Consider the following 21,814-nt stretch of genomic DNA (forward strand, 5'->3'; position numbering starts at 1 on the left):
ACTCTTTTCAAACATTAAGAATGGTAGAGGAAAAGTTAAAAATGTTACTGAATTGCTTTAGCCTCTCAGACTGGAAGTTCAATCTATAAAATGCAGTAAGGTTCTACTTTCTCACAATCAACTCTTTGGAGACATTATTAACTACAGAGTTAACAATCTTGTAGGCAATATGTTTGAAAAGGAGTACATTACCGGGCTAGCCATTAACCTGTCCATCAAAGAAGTGATTGCTGTGCAAAGAATTAGCTGTTATGCAAACTGAACACATTCATTTCAGTTTGACAATGATGGGTTGTTTGCCATTTAGTATTAGTGTATTCCAATAATTTTCATCTATTTTAGAAAATATCTCATTCAGCCACAAAATTTTCTTTAAATAACCATATAAAATACATTCAATTAGCCAATATCCTGTTGGCTTAGCTAATGTTCTTTTGTATCAATTTATTGGCTAAATTAAAGTACCAGTACAGCAGCATGATTATATAAAAGGGAAAAAAATTAGAATTGCTGTAGATCCCGTAACTCCATACAGGTTTTTACACTTGTACTTATGTGTATTATAAGTGATGAGCAAAATATTAATATTTGGCCACATGTGTGGCTCATTTTAACAAAACATTTCCAACTCATGGTACTTTTTATAACACAATACATTATTACTATACAGCACCATGGGGTTCTGTCTCTATATTACATATACATATATAATATACCATACCATATGATAAGTCATTTGATTTCATAAAACTTCTTCTTTTTTGTTCATAAGTGTGACAGTTTTGTTAATTACAGTTTATATCAAACCAAAGTTTCCTGCAACATTTACCATTTTGTTTCGTGGTGATTTATTGGAAATATTTAAGCCTGTGCCCAGGAAACAACCAAACTTTTTAGAAGGCAATTTTTTAGCAGGCAACAATGTCTAGAGGGGTAGTGTTGAGTTACAGAGAAGCTTATATCTCATGGAAGAATTTGAATAAAAAATACACTGGAGTCACTCTTAATAACTTGCCAGTTGCCTGCGATGACTGAATAACTTTATTTCTATATTTGCAGTATGATAGGTATTCCTTATAGCAAGTATAAGTATGTTTACCTCAGTAATATTACAAATATTGAGGCAATCTTATATATTTAAGACTAAACTGACAACGTTTTAAGGCTGATCATTTTCTGTAGCATCTGTTTTACTGTTCTACTAAATATCTTCACTTGTTCTTTAACCCTGAGCATATTTGCATTGAAAAACAGGAAATGGTGACTCAGGCTAAAAGTATAGTGATATTACTGAACATTGTCATAATAAAGCCCCTTTGTGACATATTTTTATCTGTTTAGTCTATTCTGATGATGTAGGACTTTTATATAAATTTAAAAGTTACATCTGTTTTTTGTTAAACAGGTTGAAAAATGTGTTACTCAAAATGCCATAGAAAATATTACTGGAAAATATCATTCTATGTATATTTAGATAGTGGTGGTATCTTCAAAAAAAAAAATACAAATTGGCTTTTAGTTGGAAAGAAACAATGTTTCACTAATTTGTAAAACTCCTTAGGGTCTAGCGCTACAACTCTTGCCTACAGGAGGTTGTCCCACTGAAGCTGGTTCACATATGAGGTGCAATGTCAAGCCCTTATGTCATCTCTTTGATTCATGAGGGTGGTGTCTTGATCCCTTTAACATCAATGTCAAAATTCACTTGCGCTTCGGTGAGAACAGAATTAAGGTCTTGGGTGAGATTTTCCAAGTTTGGTGCATTAAGTCATGTTATCAAAGCTATATCTGAGCAACTACATAGGTGACTTTATTAATTCATTCATACATTCATTTAATTCTTTATTATTTAAAAAAAATTCAAAATTTGAAAATTTTCAACCAGCTCTAGCTACGAGTACAGAACACTTCTGAAAATTAAGCCATTTGTTCAGGCATCTGAATATGATTTTAAGTTCTTAATGTTAGTAAACCAAGTTGGAAAATGTTGGCCTTGATGATCCAGGGCTGGATCATGGGACGTAATGAATCCCTTCAGTTCCCATTGACTTTATTCCTTCTGAGGATTGCAACCTAAGCCAGCTAATTTTCTCCTTCAGTAGGATGCAAGTACTTGATTGTATATTTTCAGACTTTTATGTAGTAAGTAGTATGTAGTGTTCCCCAAGGGTCAGTCGTAGGACCGATCCTGTTCAACTTATTTATAAATGATCTGGAGAAAGGGGTAAACAGCTAGGTGGCAAAGTTTGCAGATGATACTAAACCGCTCAAGATAGTCAAGACCAAAGCAGACTGTGAGGAACTTCAAAAAGATCTCATAAACCTAAGTGATTGGACAACAAAATGGCAAATTAAATATAATGTGGAGAAATGTAAAATAATGCACATTGGAAAAAAGAACCCCATCTATAGATACAGTGTGATGAGGGCTAATTTAGCTACAACTAATCAGGAAAAAGATCTTGGAATCATCGTGGATAGTTCTCACATGTCCACGCAGTGTGCGGCGGCAGTCAAAAATGCAAACAGGATGTTAGGAATCATTAAAAAAGGAATAGAGAATAAGATGGAGAATATCTTATTGCCTTTATATAAATCCATCGTATGCCCACATCTTGAATACTGCGTACAGGTGTGATCTCCTCATCTCAAAAAAGATGTACTGCCATTTGAAAAGGTTCAGAGAAGGGCCACTGAAATGATTAGGGGTTTGAAACAGGTTCCATATGAGGAGAGATTAAAGAGGCTAGGACATTTCAGCTTGGAAAAGAGGAGAGTAAGGTGGAATATGATAGAGGTATATAAAATTATGAGTGATGCGGAGAAAGTAAATAAGGAAAAGTTATTTACTTGTTCCCATAATATAAGAACTAGGGGCCACCAAATGAAATCAGTGGGCAGCAGGTTTAAAACAAATAAAAGGAAGTTCTTCACACAGTGCATAGTTAACTTTTAGAACTCCTTGCTTGAGGAGGTTGTGAAGGTTAGGACTATAACAGGGTTTAAAAGAGAGCTGGATAAATTCATGTAGGGTAAGTCCATTAATGGCTGTTATAGCCTAGCCTCTTTTTGTCAGAGCGTGGAGATGGACGGCAGGAGAGAGATCACTTGATCATTACCTGTTAGGTTCACTCTGTCTGGGGCACTAGGCATTGACCACTGTTGGAAGACAGGATATTGGGCTAGATGGACCTTTGCTTTGACCCAGTATGGCCATTCTTATGTTCTTAAGTCACATGTAATTTTACTATCTGTGCTACATCAGTCTTATCAATGATGTGACAGATTGACATGACATTTTATCATTTGGAGATTATATGATATGTAATATTCAGGTCTTTATCTACAGTTTCTTCTTCCATTCTACTCCCCATATTGAACAGGTAAATACCAGCTGTCTCCAACAGTGAATATGCCACAAGATGACACTGTTATTATTGAAGACGATAGGCTGCCAGTACTTCCACCACATCTTTCTGACCAGTCATCTTCCAGCTCCCATGATGATATGGGTTTTGGAACCACAGATGTTGGCGCATGGGCTAAAGCCACAATTAATGAATCTACAGACTGGTAAGACCATAGTCCAGAGCATGAAAATGATAGTCAATTATAATAATTTATTTTTCTTTAGTTCAATGGTTAGCTACACTGAATATTAATCTTTTTTTTTTTTTTTTTTTTTTTTTTTAACATTCAGATAAGGTGACTATATAGTAAGTGTGAAAAATCAGAAGAGGGGGTGAGGGGTAATAGGCACCTATATAAGCAAAAGCCCCGAATATCAGGACTGTCTCTCTAAAATTGGAACATATGGTCAGCCAACATTCAGACCACAACTTTTTCAAACCTTTCATTGCCATTATTTCCATAAGAGAGTTCGTGCAGATAATTTTGGTGGACTTTTACTTTCTAGCTGTATAGTTTTATGCGGTGTCAAAACACATTTAGAAAAGTGTTGCCAACTATTATTAGGACCAAATTGATATAGAGCTGTGTTAATAGAATTAATATTATATAGTCAAATCATAAGATGAGCCAGCCTTACATTTAATCAGAAGATCTTGGTATTTGAAGGGCGGCCTTGTTAAAAGCTTAAGATTATAAAGCATTAAAGATAAATTCCAATGGAAAATGTTAATTTATAATTCTCTCAATAAACCAGATTTCTGCAAAATAAAACCAAGATTTTATTTTGTGTACCACTATATATTTAGGAGACTTTTATTGCACATGCATCAGCTTTTAGTGCATTTTAGATAATGAATATTTTTTAGATAATACATTTAGAAATTAATTTAGGCTTGCTATTTATATATTAATGCTCACATAACATTTTACAAGTTAAGATTTCCTTAATATTTAGGATAAATATGATGTTCAGAGTTGTGATTGATAAGTACTGCAGAAGTAGTATACCAATATTTCCCATAATTTAAAATATTAAAACCAAATTACCTCATGTTTAACCTCCCAATTGGGTTGAATCTGTGATCTTATGTGCAGATTTTTACATCTGAGCTCCAATGGCTAATGTATTAGTCTCATTATTAACTTGTTTGTTGCTCTTAATAAAAGAAATATTGCGTACTGTTAATACAGATCTAAGAGAACTGTGCATTAATCTGCAAGTCTAGTAATAATGTACTGCAATGAGCAAAATAAAAGACCATCTCTGTGGAACCGCCTCCTAAGGGTGTTGTGATAATTAACACAAGCAGAGTGAAGAATTAGAATGTTCTTTCTAGCCCCATCTCCTGGGTCTGTTATGAATGTGTCAGCAATATCTTAATAAAATATCAGTGGCAATGCCCTTTGGTTCTGATTTGCACCAGTCAGCTACTTCTGTTTTGATATTATGTTTATTTGAGTTGATGCTTAGGGATTGTTCTTGCTGATTCTAAACAGTGTTTTAATAATTGTGGTAAAAATAACTTTTTTTCAATCTACATTTTGCTTTTCTGTTAATATTGCAACTTTTCGTGTAAAAAAGTCTCACCTGTAATTTGGGCCATTGAAATGTCCATGTGTCTCTTTTGTTAAAGGTTTTAGAGCTATAAATCTAAGATTTTTAAATTGAACAGCACTTAAGATGTCATGTAATACTTACCTCTGAGTGAATTTTTCAGCTGAATGGGGGTGGTGGTGGGGAGAATTTATACTATAAAGTAAAAGCCCATTTGAAATCTGCAGATGCTTTTTATATTTACTGCAGCAGTGTAGCTTACTATTCATATACCTTTCGGAGCTTAAATGAAAATAACCGCAAGGAAAATAGATTAGATATTGTGGAATTCATTTTTTGCAAAAACATTTAAATCTCTTCCTTTATGAGAAATTGTTGAGATCTTTAGATACAATTGCAGGTAAAAGAGCAGATCAGTTTAGGGCCTTACTCATATATAATGCTTTTTATTTGTAAAAAATAAATAGCAGTAGAAGTAGATTTTTGCATTAATTTCCTGCTGCTAATGGGTGAGGGAAGATTTATAAAATGAAGGTGCGTTGTATGATATTGCTGGAAGGCTCAAAGGGTAAAGCTAAGAATATGGACGAAGGGTTATCCAAACAAGAATGGCAGCTGTTCTAAATCATCGCAGAAAATGTAAGCTTTTCCAGCCTGACAATATCTCCCTAATCCTTGATGAAAATGTTATGAAAACAAAGGGGCAATAAGACAGGATTAATAAGTGGAATTTTAATAATACCGAGGGTCAGTAGACGGTTACATTCTTTTAAGAATCAGCTGTCGTTCCAGAAATCTTATTTGTTAAATACGCTAGAACATAGTAAATTGTGATGGGTATTAACTGAGTTGCAGTAATGTGAGAAAGAAGATGACATTAACATAGCTGAAAAATATTAAAATTAGCTGTTTTGGGGTGTTAGTTACTCAACTATGCTTGTTGACTTTTTAACGTATGGATATTTACCATATAGATGTGCTTTTGAGTTACATTTGGAAAGTGTATTTGTTCAGATGGCTATGATATTGGCCTTTGTTAATTATTGAAATAGGTATTGCCTCATTAATAATATATTTTAATTTCTTTATTATTGTGGACATTAAAACTGGTAGCATAATGTGGCATTCTGATATTTCTAGCAAGCTAGATTTCAATTACATTGAGACTTGGTACTTTGCATCTAGATGAGAGAAAAAGTAATTCTTTGTACTTATGTAGCACCTATAATTTTTAGCATGTTTTGCAAATATTAAGTAATTGGTCCTCATAATAGCTCAGAGGGGGAGATAAGTATGATAGGTGCAGATGGGGAAGCTGAAGAGAAACTGATTTGCTCAAGGACTCAGAAGCAGAGTCTGGCCTTGGCTACACTGGCGCTTTACAGTGCTTTAACTTTCTTGCTCAGGGGTGTGAAAAAACAACCCCCCTGAGCGCAGCAAGTTACAGTGCTGTAAAGCGCCAGTGTAAACAGCAGTTCCCAGCGCTGTAAGCTAATCCCCATGGGGAGGTGGAGTACCTGCAGCGCTGGGAGACCTCTCTCCCAGCACTGGCGCCGTGACCACACTTGCACTTCAAAGTGCTGCCGCTGGAGCGCTCCCGCGGCAGCGCTGTACAGCTGCAAGTGTAGTCAGTTTAAGAGCTAGGATCAGAACTCAGAAATTCCTGGCTCCTCAACCTGTGTTCAGAACATACCACTCTCCACACTCCTTGATCTACTTTTGAAATTTTTATTTAATCAAGTTTTAGCATGTGGATATGACTTTAAATGAATAAACATACACAAACCTGAATTTACCTGGACGTGATATTCAGCTTTAAAAGAAATGTGATATAGAATAAATAAGTAATTATTGAAGAAGATCAAACCAAAAAAGAAGTAAGCTGCCAAAACAAAGAGGGTTAGAAATTTAACCCTTTCAAAGAAAGAAGCACACGATGTATTCTGTTCAGCAAGAGGAAACTGAACATTTCTAACTTACATAAGCCACGTTAACAGCTGTTGCTAAAGGAATTCCTCACTTTAATATTATACCAGCTCATCCAATACTAATTGTGACTCCTGTGTGACCTTTGGAAAGATGTTTATGATCTGATTATGAGAGTTGCTGAACACCCATAAGTTTAATTGAAGTAATTGAGAACATATTCTCAAACCCATGTGAGATGGATTCATCCCAATTCTTTAACTGTAGTGTATGAGAGAAATTCATGTGACTTCAGATAGGCCAGCACATTTGTGCTTTACTACTATACTATAAACTTACTTGGAAAACAAACTATGTGTGTCACTAAGAATGAGAAATAAAGTCAAAATAAACTGCACTGTCATGCTAATAGCTCTGAGTGTTTTTACTGCATGTGTTTTGGTGTGCATAGGCATTATATACACATTTTTTTTCCATAAAGACTTAGTAGGTTTTTAATTATTGATAGTTGTTAAATCGCTGTTGTTGTGGACATAATAGGCCAGATTAATTCTTGATGCAACTCCATTCACGTCGGTGGTTTATTTAAAATTGGCTGCCTTATCAATAGATAAAGAAGGTAGAAATATTGTGCCAAATAAAGACTTTTCTTTGCATATGAGGGGGGTTGCATGATCTTGATAAATGTCTACGTGATTTTTTTTCCTTCCCACAGTACTCTTAGTCCAGATGCTGATCCAGTGCTTGCCTTCCAGCGAGAGGGTTTCGGACGCCAGAGCATGTCAGAAAAACGCACAAAGCAATTTTCAGATGCCAGTCAGTTGGAGTTTGTTAAAACGCGAAAATCCAAAAGCATGGATTTAGGTAGTGAGTGATATTTCTTTGAATGTTTTATCTGAACGTATTTTTGATGTTGTAAATATTGATTTTTGTCGTTTCAAATATATGGTTGACACACAGAGCTAAACATGTATGTGTGATGGAGTGGTATAAAAACATGAGTGGCCAAGCAGCCTGTACAGTTTGTAAATATCTATAAATTTGCTTGTTGTAAACATACAAATGTATATGAATATACGTGAGTATATACTTATACGCTAAGATGCTTCATTGTTGTATGCAGTGTTGTTGTAGCCGTAGTGGTCCCACAATCTTAGAGAGAGAAGGTGGGTGAGGTTTGGACCAACTTCTGTTGGGGTGAGAGACAAGCTTTCAAGGTTACACAGAGCTCTCCTTACAGACTTGAATCTTCTCTCTCTCTCTCACCAACAGAAGTTGGTCCAATAAAAGATATTAGTGCATCCACCTTGTCTCTGTCAGATATTTCATAGCAGGTGAAAATGTGTACTTAAAAATAAACCACTGAATACTGTTTTTTAAAAAGTAACTACTTCTATTGAGTTGACACTGGGAAGAGATCCATATTCTCAATTTAAGGCTATATCTTAAAAAAACATAATTATCCTTGACTATTTGATATCCTAGCAATCTACAATAAGTCTTACTGAAAATAATGGGGATACAAATGAAGCAGCATATTAGAGAATGTGGCCCAGTCCCACTTCTGGTTTAGGCCGTACAGTAATATGTATGGTGGAAACCGTATACTGTAGCAGCAACCAAAACAGGGAATTAAATATTCCATTTACGGACATAATCTTTTAAGTGATGAAACAATCAGGTATAAAATATTTCTAAGCAAGCTATCCATAGATATGTCATTGGATTCAGGTTTTGAAGTGCAAAATCTAGTAACCTTAATAAGCAGATTTTGACTGTTTGTACAATAAAAATTCTAAATGCTGAAATTAATAAAATGCAAGGAGTACTTTTTGCTTTATAATATTTGTGGATATCTTAACTACAATCCTTACTTCACCACCTTCTCTAAAGTAAGATTGGTGGTGTTGACTTGCCTTGGCTAGTTGTGATGCGCTAACATGTAAATAACATATTGTACCTGCCTGTGATATGAAAGTGACTGACAAATTGCATGATGGTTACTAGTTTGCTGCCGTTTTTATCAAGAATATTTGCTCAGTGTTGCATATTATTTGCATGAAGTGTGACGTTACCAATGCCTCCTAACTTAGAAAATTGGAATGTTGTATGCATGTGGGGTGTGGGCACTAACTGGGCTAACCTTATACATTTACCTTTTAACAGTAGCTGACGAGACTAAGCTCAGTACAATGGATGACCAGAAAACAGGTAAGAATTGACAGTAAGGCTGTTGCTATAGAAACCTTGGTCAAAGCAGCAAACCACAATTACAGAACTGCCAATCACAGTGCATGAAAACGTGAATACTCCAATACTTGCATGGCTGTTTTCTATTGTGAATAATCAAGTAGCACAGAACAGAGAAAATACTGTGTAGAGCTAAATATATCTGGGTAGTATACTCAAAGCAGGTCATTCAGTATAACTGTATACCAGTTCCTACAGTCCTGAAATTCATAAATTTTCACTTTAGTTTTGATTTTCTTTTTCAGAAATCCTGAAATCTGTTCTTTAGGCCTTGAATTCTAACTTAAAGTGGGATGACCAGAGAGAGCAGATTGTTTAGCTATTGCAGTGTTAACATCATGCTTGCAAATAATAGTTTAATTCTAAAGTTTCTATCTTTGCATTAAGATGGCCATCAGACTCATACTATGGGTCTAAGTTGTAAATTCTTAGTACGTGCTGAATTTCCTTTAGAATTCAGAACAGAGCATCATATTTCATACACTAAGCATCCTAACAGATTTTATATGATGATTATGAAAAATAGCATTCAAAGCATAATTTTTATTAGTAATTAAAATAATGTGCCAGCTGCAATCATGAGCCTTTATGATTTATTAATGCAAGTTAGCTTTTGACCTTTGGAATGCTATTTTAATTAGGCTAGATCCAGAGGACATAGTAACATTACTTAGTTCTAATTAGAAATAATTCACCTTTTAAACCTGAAGTATTACTTATTTTTAGCATGACTCAGGTAATAGGATGTCCCACCCACATTTGTTGTTAGTATTTTACAGTTGCTTCTCTGTTTAAACCACATTTTAGAGAGAAAACAATAGACTGAAAAAAGGTGTCTCATAAACTAGTACGCTTTATAGACATTAGGAATAACTCTTAAAATCTTGCTAAGACCAAAATGCTTTTTTTACTTTACAAATTGAGATAATCCTGTTAACTTCAATGGGATACTTGGTGCATAAAGTTAAATGTATGTACATTTTTGTAGGATTGGAACACAGGAAACAATTCTGTAACTTTTATTGATGGGAGAAATCCTACTCCTGGGTAGAGCTGCGTGACAGTTTTCTTCCAAAACTTTTTTTGCTGAAAAATAGATTCAGGTTGACTGAAATATTTAACAAATTCATGTTGAATTGCAAAATTGTTTCAGTCAGAAGAAAGAAACACAACATTGAAACTTTTTGTTTCAACATTTTCAAAATAAATTGTTTCAATTTTTATTGTCTTTTTGTTTTGAATTTTATCTTTTTATTTTTAAAAATCTCAAAAAATAAACTTTTTGTTTAATGAATAAAGTGTCTTGTTTAATCCAAAATGAATTATTATTACTATTTTACTTTTTCAGATCTTTATTTGATTTTTCCTTTGTTTGTCCAGCAAACTGTAAAACCAGTTATTCGCACAGCTCTGCTCCTGGGACTACTTGCATTACTAAGCACTACTAAAAGCTACAGGATCAGCTCCTAATTTATCAAAAATAAATATTAGTTTCCTTTTTTAGCTTGTTTTTAGGATAGAGCAGTGACTGTACTGCCTAAAGACCGACGTGTGCAATAAGAAAAATATAATTCTTGTATTTAAGGGTGCACACTGTTTTAGGTTTTATTTGTAAGACGCAAATCATTCCACACAGAAAACTTATGTTAAGTTCCAGGGAGACCCAAGTTGTACAACTTGGGTTAAAGGGTATGACCTTACTCATGAAGCCACCTGGGCTAAGCAAGATAAATATTTTATTTACAGCCTCAGTGGCTCGAAAAAGGAAGAAGACAATTTATTGTGCTTTGATTTTATTCCTTTCTTTTTCCATGATGTTAACCAGATTCTGTATATAACCAATGGTGTTCTGCCATTGCTGAAGATAGATTCTATAATTAAATGAATAACTTACAGTAGTTTGGCTAAGAAATTTTATATGAGGTTTTAAAAGACAAACGTTTAATATATGTAACGAGCTACATTCTGATGAACTATATAAAATGGAAAACTTCAGCATATTTACTTTAGAAAAATAAACTCAAACTCTGTTAAAAGTGAAATTGGGTTTAATTGTGTTGACCGAAATGGAAAGTAAAGTTCTCACCAGCACTAGGTACTATAATAGATTTTTAATTATTTTTCTTTCTTCAGTTCACTTGAACTGTCTAATCTTGCAGAGTTTACAGTTAATTCCAAGGGTTAGAAGTATATTCAGTGGCAATTGAGCATGGCTCATTTATCCAGCGTTAAGCATACAGTAACTATAGTTGGTTCTTGTTTCTATATACACCTTGTTGTAATACTAAAGATGTCTTTCAGAGCTTATCTAAATCATTTGTTGTTTTTTTCGTGGTGAATATCATCAGCTTTCAAAAAACTTCCCCTTATTTTCAGTAGTGGATATAATTGCTTGTTATTTCTTTCTTTAAACCAAATGTTGCTCTTTTAGTGTGGAAAAACAAATAGAAAAAAAAAATCTATTTTTAGTTTATCAGAACTTAATAGAGTGGTTGTTAGGAAACAAATTCACTGACTCGCTGCTCTTGTGTGACCAATAAAATAAAATAAAATAAAATAGACTTTGTGGACTCGCACAAGTTTACAGTTAAGAAGCAGGGCAGGTTTTTATATCATCAATATCTGCCACTGTGTAGCATACTCTTTTCCCCCCCTTCCCCCATTTAGCATAAAATGCTACACACCTATTTGAGACTATTTTAATCAGAGAGCAGGATTACTCTAAATCTCCAGTGGTAATTTATTTTTTATAGTTTTATTGAGGATAGAAACTGAAGTCAACTGTCTGTTTTATTTTTTATTTTTTTTAAAGCAATGATTCCAGTTTTGATTTTTAAACATCCACAGGATCAAGAACAGCTTTCTAAAAGAAAGAAAATAAGTGCACTAAATTATTTAGAAGATAAAATTCAATTAAAAATTAATTTTACAGACTTTTTAAAAATAATCAGTGATAAAGGAAACATCATACATCCTTTGAGTCAGGGATGGCATATAATTTTTATCTTTGGAAATCATCAGGCAAAGTTACGACACTATATAAATACTTAATATAATATCAAAGGGGGAGAAAGTGTGATGTAGTTGTTTGAGCAGGGGAGTTCAGCACAGTAGAATAGCAGAACTAAGGCATTTGGAGGGGGCAGCAAGTAGCTATATATGAGCCATGGGTATCATATGTCTCCAGGAGTACACATGTGCTATGAGGTAGTGTTGGGAGTATGTTCTATGAGATAATGCTTAGCTACTATGATGTGGGGACAATAGAAGGATCAGCAAAGGGCAGAGGGTCATGTGATGTGCACTGTCAGGAGTATGTGTGGTCTGAGATGCATGTTTATGCTGGCTAGAGGGGTGTGTAAAGGTGCACGTCCCAAGTGAGGATGTGTGGTAGGAAAAATGATCTGTGGGGGTATGTGTGTGGATATCTCACATAAGGTTATTTTGGTGCACTCTGAGAAGGAGTGGTGTATATGTGGTCAGAGTGGGGGACAAAGAGCAGATGGGTTGCACGCATATGTGCATAAGTGGTTATACAAGGCATGCATATGTTTACGTGGGGATGAGGGTGCCTAGCCCTCTGAGAAAGGGTGTTTGCAGTCTGAAGAAGCATGCCGCACTCCTGAGGATAGTCACCTAGGTGCCATAAGGGTGCAAATATGTGCCTTTTAAGGAGCAATGATGTATGTGCCAGAGAAAGTGTGGTGGGGGCGCATTTTGGGGGACACTTGGATGAATGAATGAACATTTATATACAGTGCAAAGGGATTGGGTGCACAAAGCATGGTGTTCATTGAGAGTGTTGCTTGGTTACAGATGGCTGGCTTCATCAACAGTCATTTGTCAGGAAAAAATATCGGTGAGGAAAATGCTGATAACTTAAAACTTTAAAATAACAACACATACACACGCTGTGCAGCAGGGAGAGAAAATCCTGTATTTCTTTAAATTAAGACTTCAAACTAAATTTAAAGGAAGTAGAAATTGATTTTGAGTATATAATATTTTTAGTGATTACTGTCAAAACTGTAACTATGGAAAAAAGTTGATATTTTCCTATTAGCCCTATAGTGGAAAAGGCAAATTTATGATGTCTCATAGATTTTGAAATTAACTTGTTAAAAAAAAAGTTAACAAAGTGTCTCAAGGACTTGTGGCTAACCACTGTCTTTATGATTATCCTGTTCACACAGATCTTGAACTTCTCTGCTCAGTTTAAAGGAAGACTTAACCATATGTTTTCAAAACAGTTGCCTTGCTATGAAATGGCCTCAGATTATAGTGTTGTATTAAAATATAAATAACTTTATGATCACAGTACTTACATTACTTCTGTGGCAATACTTGACTTTTTCAGCTTCTGCAACCTGTCCACATTTATGTTGATGGCCACCCAAGTTCAATAAATATTCCTCCCATTTCTGCAATCCATTATTAGTTTTACAGTACTCTGGGAACATTAGGTCATATCCCATCTAGCTTTCCCTTTGGGAAAGCATGACTTACATAAATATTGTTCTCACAATGATCTTTACTGGGCAGCAGGAAATGGGATTTTTTAAAATGTCCTTTATGAGCGTAAATGGGCACATAACGCTTACTTTATAATTACTGTTTACAAAAAGAGTATATAGCCATTCAGTAATTAGGAAAAGATATAAGAGCATTTCATTTAGAAAGGTATTTCAGATTTCATTTTGCAGTAAGGAAACTTCCAGTAAGTTGCTAGGTAATAGGATAACCTTCTCCCTTTGTATATGAAAGTGAATCTATCAAACGGCAGGTTTATTCATAGCTGTCTTGTCTTTCAGAATTTTGGCAGGCATTTTTTTTCCCTGTCTCATGGATGGGTTTTAACAAAATTTAATCTTGAAAAGTAAACAGCTCATCACTTTTGAAATACTGCAGGCACCAGTAGAAGAGAGGGTGTGGGTGTGTACAAGTGCACATACACATAATACAAGAAAGTAATCTGTGTAAAAGTTTTTAGGATAATGACTAGATCAGAAATATTTATCTGATGAAAAGAGGTGAGAGCTGTGTGAATATTATCAAACTTCAGCCCATGTTCACAAAAGTTTGGCGAATGTGGTGTGAGGTTTGTTTGCACAGCTGGGAAGACATCAAACTCCCTGTTCCCAGCTGGCCTTCCTTGCTCACCCCAACAGCTGTTCCATGCCCCCAACTGTCCCCATAACCCCAACCTTCCAAAGATATCAGTTGTCTGTGAAAGGAAGGGTTCTTCTTGGAGGTGGGGAGTTCAACAAATTTAAACTTCCAAGTGAATCTGTAGGGGCTTGTTTGTTCCCAGTGCCTGAGGTCCAAACTGCAGTGTTTTTTTGTGGACCTGTGTGTGAATCAAACTCTGCAGGGTTTGCACAGCCATGGGGAAGAAGTGATATTTCAGCAAGTTCATGCAATCAGGAGCACAGCTGTGGAAAAAACACTTTGGCAACTGCTATTTGAGTTCACTTGGTTTCAGGCTGTTCAGTTTAGCTCAGTATTTCTCGGACTTTTGAGAGCTAAGTCTCCAGTTAGGAAAATGAACTCAACTGCCACCCTTCTTCAACTCTGCCATATTAGTGAGCAGTATGGGGGATTTTTGCATTGCCGCTGTTCTGCACACTCACTCATTTGCACACCCCCACGGTAGGCTGGTTGGGAAATGCTGCATTAGCTTATGCTTGGGGTCAGTGGTTTTACAATTTCTGGTTTAGATTTAAATATATTTAGTTCAAATTTAAGACATTTACTTTCATATAATAGTCCTAGGAAGATGGGTTATACTGTTGTCTACTTTTCTTTGAATGCTACGTAGCACAATGAGGCCCAAATCCAGATTGGGGCCTACTGGGCGCCTTTCTAATATAAACACTTTATGACAGTATCATTCTTCATGGCTCTGGTATGAATAATACATAGTTGTGGGAGGCAAGGTGTCCTAGTGGATAGAGCACCGAACTGGGACTCGGGAGAGCTATGTTCTATTCCTGGCTCTTCACTGACCAGCTGAGTGACAGAGGGCAAGTCACTTTGTCCCTCTGTGTCTCATTATCTCATTCTGTAAAATGGAGTTACTGATTTCCTTTCTTAAAGCACTTTGAGATCAGCTAACAAAAAGCTCTGTATAAAAGTTAGGTATTATATTATTATTATTAGAATAATATATTCAGTTACACGCATCTTATTACCAGAAAGATAATCAAAAATGGGAGAAAGTTAAGGGCAAACCAGTGAAAAGGGCTGGCAGGTGGAGGACTACATTGTTTTATTTATGATATTGAAAGAGTTACGTACATATAGCTTGGCAAAGCGACAACTAAATGTGGATATGATAATAGTTGAAAAAATTTGAAGAATGTGAACACCAATGATGCAGTGGAATTTTTTAATATCATAAAATGAGGACTTCCTCACAGTTAGTTTGAGGAAGTAAGAAAAGTTAAGGAAAATCTTCCTGATAATAAGAGCTATTAGCCTGTGTAGTGGTCTCCCAAACAAAGCACTGGAAGTGTGATCACATGGCACCTTTAAAAATATGCGGGCCAGAACACTAATAAATGTACAGTATGCCTTCCATCTTTAGATACGATGTTTCTGTGAACCCCCACATATGAGCTATCAGTCAAGCCTTTTGAGGTTTTTACTGTTATTTCATCACCACCTTCAAATAATAAAACTAGAGACTGATCCAAGATCTCACGTATTAGGCTACCCATAACAACAAACCCTACGTAACCACAGATAACTTCCCATTCTATTTCATTATTTCTCCTCCATTCTCCTGCACTTCTGTCCACATCTACCAAACTACCACATATTCCTGATGGAACTTCAGAACTTCTGACAAAATTTGTTCCTATTCATCCCTCTTCCTATCCCTGTTTCTTTTAGTAAAAGTCTCAGTGATAGCTCTTCCAGCCTGACTCTGCTATTTTGAACATTATGATGCCACCTTGTGAGAAGTGAGACGATTTGGATCATAGGTGTGGTTGCCTCATTATAAAAGGTCAGGCATCTGGACCACAAGCATGGGGAGGAAATCTGGGAAGAGAGGTGGGAAAGAAAGTCCATTATCATATAATTCATTTTTATCCGCACCTTTAAAAAGATTCAAGTTTAACTGATGGGAGATGGTCTCAGATGGTTCTGAATCCCACCACCACCCTCAAATATTTAAGTCCCAGAATTTAAGTTCTTTTTCAGATGATGTCAAGTATTACCTGAATAACTGGATCCCTACTTCAGACCTTTTCAACAAATATGTGAACTTGTCCCATCAGGTCCACTTAAATTATTCAGATGCATTTCATTATAAAATTAGTGTACTGTAATGTTTTGATGCAAGTCTTTAAAATTCAGTTGAAAAAGCCACTTGAAATTAGCAGGCAAGATATTTTCTCTAGATGTTATGCTGAACGTGTAAGATGTCATTGACTAAGACATGACATACTCATTCATTGTTCAAACCAACATGAAATCCCTACAGATTACAGAGATGATAGGAATAATGTTAAGTATATCCCCACAGACTTTCACTATGAGTATGTAGGATCAAGCATGCAGTCCTTTGTACTAATCCTAATTAACCATTTTTTTTTTTTAACCATTAGGTTCCCCAACAAGAGATGTGGGTCCTTCGTTAGGTCTGAAGAAATCCAGCTCATTAGAAAGTCTACAGACGGCTGTTGCTGAGGTGACTTTGAATGGTGACATTCCCTTCCATCGTCCGCGCCCACGGATAATCCGAGGACGAGGTTGCAATGAGAGCTTCAGAGCTGCAATTGACAAATCATATGATAAACCAGTTGCAGATGATGACGATGAAGGCATGGAGACCTGTAAGTATCCTATTTTGCTGTATATTAAGAATGTTGTTTAATTATCTTTGAAGGATTAAAAACAGATTCATAACTATAAAAGGGGTCAAATAAAAAACAAAACATTTTATTTTAAGACTTAAAATTATCATTTAGATTTCTTTAGATTGTTAGATTAGCCTTTATAAGTGCTTGTGTCCTGCATATGTATTCACAGATTGTTACACTCTAGAGCAAGAAAATGAGATTAAATGAGCATGTTTTGTTTGAATTGTTTAGTATGAAAATTTTCGATAAGACTATATTTGAATTTGTTAAAATAAAAAGTTTAACCAAAAAGAAAAAAGTTGAATTCAAGTTGAAAAATGTCAGTATGGAAGAGTACCTTAATGATGCGTTGGGAAGAAAAATTACTGCTGTTCTTTAATTAGAATGAGTAAAGCTGGCAGATCTAATAAAATTCTGAAGTTAATGATCAGCTATTGCCCACCCTAATGGGCATTAATTTACATTTCCAGTTCTTTAACCTCAAGTGTGACCCAACATGTGGAGAATGTGTCATTAACATAAAAGAACCACTTCAAAGCTAACCTTATCATTATTGAACTATGTAAGAATGGGCTGGTAAAATGACAGTCCATGCTGAATGAAAATAGTATGAATGGTAAATTATTCTAATGGGAGTTGTATTAAAATTATTGAAATTTTAACCTTGTTGTTGTACTATTTTTGCTTATCACCCTTCAGAAGATTTTTTTTAAATCAACCTGATTCTATTTAGAAGAAGTTTATGAATGAAGAAGGTTTAAGGAAGAATGAAGTAATAAAATCATTAGGCCAAATACTAACGGAAAGGGTTTGGGAAGTGAACTTTCACCTTTTGCCCTTATTTTTTTTAATTTGTTTTCAGTTTGAGAAAGTCTATGCTTAATTAAATAATTTGGTCCTGCAGTTATACTCATGTACAAGATCACTCATTTTCCTTACTCTGTTCCTAAAAATATTCTATGACTTAAACTGAGGTCATTTTGCTATTTCCCAAAATAGCTACAGATAGAATTAATTCTGCATCCCTTCCCCACCATGTCTAGCAATTTCATGCAGCAGCAAGGCTAAATGCCAGTCTTGTGCTGCTAGCTGTCAGTCTACTGTTAACCAATGGGTGAGTAAGAATGAGGGAATGTGTAAAATGATCTTGATCATTCTTCCAAAGTACATGCCTAAGGTCTTTTGGGACATGAGACCATGTTTTTTTTCTAAAAGACTTTGTTTTGTGTGAGCCAGCTGACAGTAATTTCCTGTTGTCAGACATCAGATATCCTGTGCTCAGTGGGAATTAGTTTCAAATGGTTAACCTCATTTGACCAAAAAAGGAATCTATAAAAAAGGGCATATCACCGAATACTTTCCAAGTGACTGTAAACATGCCAGTTTACTAGAAAACATTTTGAGGGTTCACTTGCTGTCATTAGGGGTGGTATGATGATGCATGGCCACCTTTTGGAGGGTGCAGTGGATGCTTCCCTCCCACAAACTCACCCTGTACAAGGTCAGGCCTGCTGGTTGATGTGGAGAAGAAGCAAGGCTATGTCTCCTACCTCTTCCCACCCAATTTGAGGACTTTGCACTGATAGATATGGGGCGTTCCCATGTTCATGTAGCATTGGGCCCAATCCATACACAAGGACTCAATAAGGAAAGGCACCTTAAGCCACCTCTACCCCTTGTGTATCTATACAGGACTGGGCATACTCTTACTCTTTTGATTCTTAGTGTCGTGTAAAACACACAAAATATATCAAATTGGTAGAGCTTCAACTATGTTACAAATATTGTGTATTCATAAGTGATAGAGAAACTGGAAGTACCATGGCAGTATAGTGAGTTCATACCATGGAGTTATACTGTGGCTTCCCTTATATTCACGATGGTGGTGTGCCCAGTGAAATCTACAAATCCTAGACAGCCATACTACACTTAGAACAGAGTGGAAGCAATGTCATTTACTGGGACCTTTGTCTCTGAGGGCTGTGCATACATGTTAAAGCAGAGAGCATCAGCAATCTGCTCCATTTTATGCAAATTGTTTGTGGCTTCAGGTTCCATGGATGTTGCTAAATGACCTCCTCAGGTGGGCAAAGTTTAGACAGTCCTGAATACATATAGGTCCATTTAGCAATCAGGTACTCAAATAACTAGTTTTTAAATCATATTTAAGTATTTTCTAATTGTTTAGAATTAAGAATGCTGCTTTATCTCCTCAAATCCATTCAAGATGTTGGTGGTCAATTTGCTGTTGCCCCTGAGGTTGTATTAATTTGTCTTGCTTGAAATTTTTCCTATTTCTTTTCCAAATATTTTAGAAGTAGGAATGTTTCTTCCTTCCCGTCCTTTGGGTTGGCCAAACAATAGCACTGGATTGCATTTATGAAGGACTCTTTAACATTTGATCATCTCATGAAAGAGCTCTAAAAATATGGAGATATTGTATGTGATAAAGGACCGAACTGCCTTTTAAATATAATTGCTCTCCCTGAAACAATGTGTTGTTCAAACTGTTAAAAACAGTATGAATACCATCTGGAAATGTCCGATTCTGTGAAAACATTTTAAGAGTTTTGAGGAGGATACTTATGGATTGTAATGGCTATAATGAGATAATAACAACAGAATGTTGTGGGTGTTTAGATTATAAGAATCATTGTGCTTGGTTTTTAATACTTGGAATAGCTGACTAGAAGCAAAATTTCTATCTCTGGTGTGTTGTCTGAGAACAAGTCATTTGAATCTGGAGAAATTGGCAAAGCTTTCTAATCTTTGTTGAGTCTTAATTGCTAGAACCTGCAGTCATATTAAATATCACAATAAGCAGTCTAGGAGCTCAGTTATGAAACAGCTTCACATTAAATAGCTTCAATTTCTCGTGTGCATCTTTTCAATTTTATGGCCTAATTAGGGGAATAGCTTCACAATACCTTTATGTAGTTCTCTTTAATACAGTGTGGTTTGTGAAGGATGACTTTGGTCTTCAGCCTGAATTGATGCTTAAAGCATATCCCAAGTTAATTTTTGCCTTCAATGGCCTAAATGGGAGAGAAAAAATCTCTTGTATATTTTCCAGCCACCTAACATCATTACTGCAACATAACAAAAATTAGATATTTCATTTGTAGCATGGACTTGAATTTTAATTGGACAACATTTGCATCTGTTCTGAACACTAGTAATTAGGTATATCGTAATTGTAAAATCACTGTGCTGCACAAAAGGAAAACAACTTTCTTCATGTCATGTCTTTTTAAAAACCTGGAAATCTGCTTATTCTAGTGTATCACAGGGGAAAAATGCATCCTAGTTCATTAGGTAGAAGAGGCTATGGTGCAGACTCAGAAGTTAATTGAAGGCAAACTACTGTGGAAGCTTGATAGAAAAATATTTATTGCAGAACAGCAATGGAAAGGAAGCAATATTATCTCTCTAGAATATGCAAAATAAATAGTAAAGGGGGATTCATTGGTATGACAAGTTGTTTAGCAACTCAGCATGATACAGTACCTTTGATACAGTCTCAGGATTAATTTAGTGTGTGATTATTTTGAATATGAACAGCCATAGGTCAAAATCCATTCATCTTTAAAATACTAGCATAGTAAAGTAAATAAATGTACTACTGCAAGGTGTACCAGATTTTAAATTTATTTTGTACTGCTTGTATTCATTTACAGGCACAATCAGATAGTTAAATGTCTAAATGTTGTTGTTTGTACCAGCAATGCATTCTAGGTGCTAAATGGCATGCACAAAATGGAGATTGTTTTTAAATGTGGTCCTCTGTGTCCAGATCTAAACTTCTTATAATCATTAAATACATCTCTATGTTCCAGTTGTAGCAGTAAACACAGTGACCTCAAAAGACTAATACTAGTAATGTAGACATATTTGAGAGGTTTCAGTCTTATCTTCTCAGTTAACAATTGCCTGAATCTTGGAAGTACACCTACAATGGAAAATTTGTCAGGCCCAGCCAACCCCTAAAACTTAAGTCAACCTAGCTAAGTTGCTCAGGGCTGTGAAAAAAATTGCACCCTGTGCAAAGTAGTGAATTCAACCTAATCCCCACTGTAGTTGCAGCTAGGTTGATAGAAGAATTCTTTCACTGACCCTTGATACTGCCTCTCGGAGAGGTCGATTACCTACATCAATGGAAAATCCCCTTCTGTCCATGTAACATGCATCTGCGGTACAGGACTATAGAGGCACAGCTGCAGCGCCGTAGCTGTGTTGCTATAGCTTCTGTAGTGTAGATTAGCTGCTTTACTCCAGGCATCCACAATAGAAGAGCTAACAGCATGAGGCAGTTAGATCTTTCACCTTTCAGTTGCTTGGGATTCAAAATTATAATCAATATGATTTAGAAATAAATGTCTATACCCACATTTGCCTGGCCTGAAATATTACTTTCAGAATATATTTGTCAAAGGCTGGTAGATTGACGGGGTATTCTAGGAGATCTAGAATGCTTACTGGACAAGTATTGCCTGAGTTAGATGGCTAAATCCATTGATTGTGGTCCTAGAGAAGAAGAATAAAACTGCACAGGCATGTCTCAGATACTTCAGCAGCTGATGATGGTGAGCCAAAAAATATGTCTGTAACTTTGTGAGTTTCATTTTCACTGAACCACTGGAAGCTTTTCCAGTTTTAGAGTGGAGAATCATTTAGAAATATGGCTACTGCTATATTTTTTTTCTCACTTTTTTCTCTTCAGGCTTTCTGGAATATGTGTTCCAAATTATATATAGTCTCTCTGCGGGTCCAGGTTGAAACAGTTCATAATGTACATTTAGAAGAT

At 35.6% G+C, this 21,814-nt stretch overlaps 1 protein-coding gene and 1 long non-coding RNA gene across 10 annotated transcripts in view; one reads left to right on the forward strand and one right to left on the reverse strand.

Moving 5' to 3' along the window:
• Positions 1–21,814, forward strand: part of PARD3 (par-3 family cell polarity regulator) — a 649,228-nt gene that overhangs the window by 447,384 nt on the left and 180,030 nt on the right. For 4 of the 8 annotated variants that reach the window (XM_075062224.1, XM_075062227.1, XM_075062228.1 and 1 more), the window contains 4 exons: positions 3,384–3,573; positions 7,608–7,756; positions 9,059–9,103; positions 16,756–16,983. In XM_075062224.1, the coding sequence (XP_074918325.1) occupies positions 3,384–3,573; positions 7,608–7,756; positions 9,059–9,103; positions 16,756–16,983 (612 nt within the window). Of the gene's footprint in view, positions 1–3,383; positions 3,574–7,607; positions 7,760–9,058; positions 9,104–16,755; positions 16,984–21,814 lie in introns of all 8 variants that reach the window. The other 4 variants (XM_075062225.1, XM_075062229.1, XM_075062231.1 and 1 more) reach the window with 2 other exon arrangements.
• The window catches only part of LOC142046306 (uncharacterized), a 47,995-nt gene continuing 41,505 nt past the window's right edge, over positions 15,325–21,814 (reverse strand). Inside the window, exons 3-4 of one of the 2 annotated variants that reach the window (XR_012655190.1) lie at positions 19,938–20,045; positions 15,325–16,186 (exon numbers count right to left, since the gene is read on the reverse strand). This is a non-coding gene — a long non-coding RNA (uncharacterized LOC142046306). The remainder of the gene's footprint in view (positions 16,187–19,937; positions 20,046–21,814) is intronic. The other variant, XR_012655191.1, reaches the window with a different exon arrangement.

Source organism: Chelonoidis abingdonii, chromosome 2 (assembly GCF_003597395.2).
Source record: "Chelonoidis abingdonii isolate Lonesome George chromosome 2, CheloAbing_2.0, whole genome shotgun sequence".
In the NCBI taxonomy this organism is placed as follows: domain Eukaryota; kingdom Metazoa; phylum Chordata; order Testudines; family Testudinidae; genus Chelonoidis; species Chelonoidis abingdonii.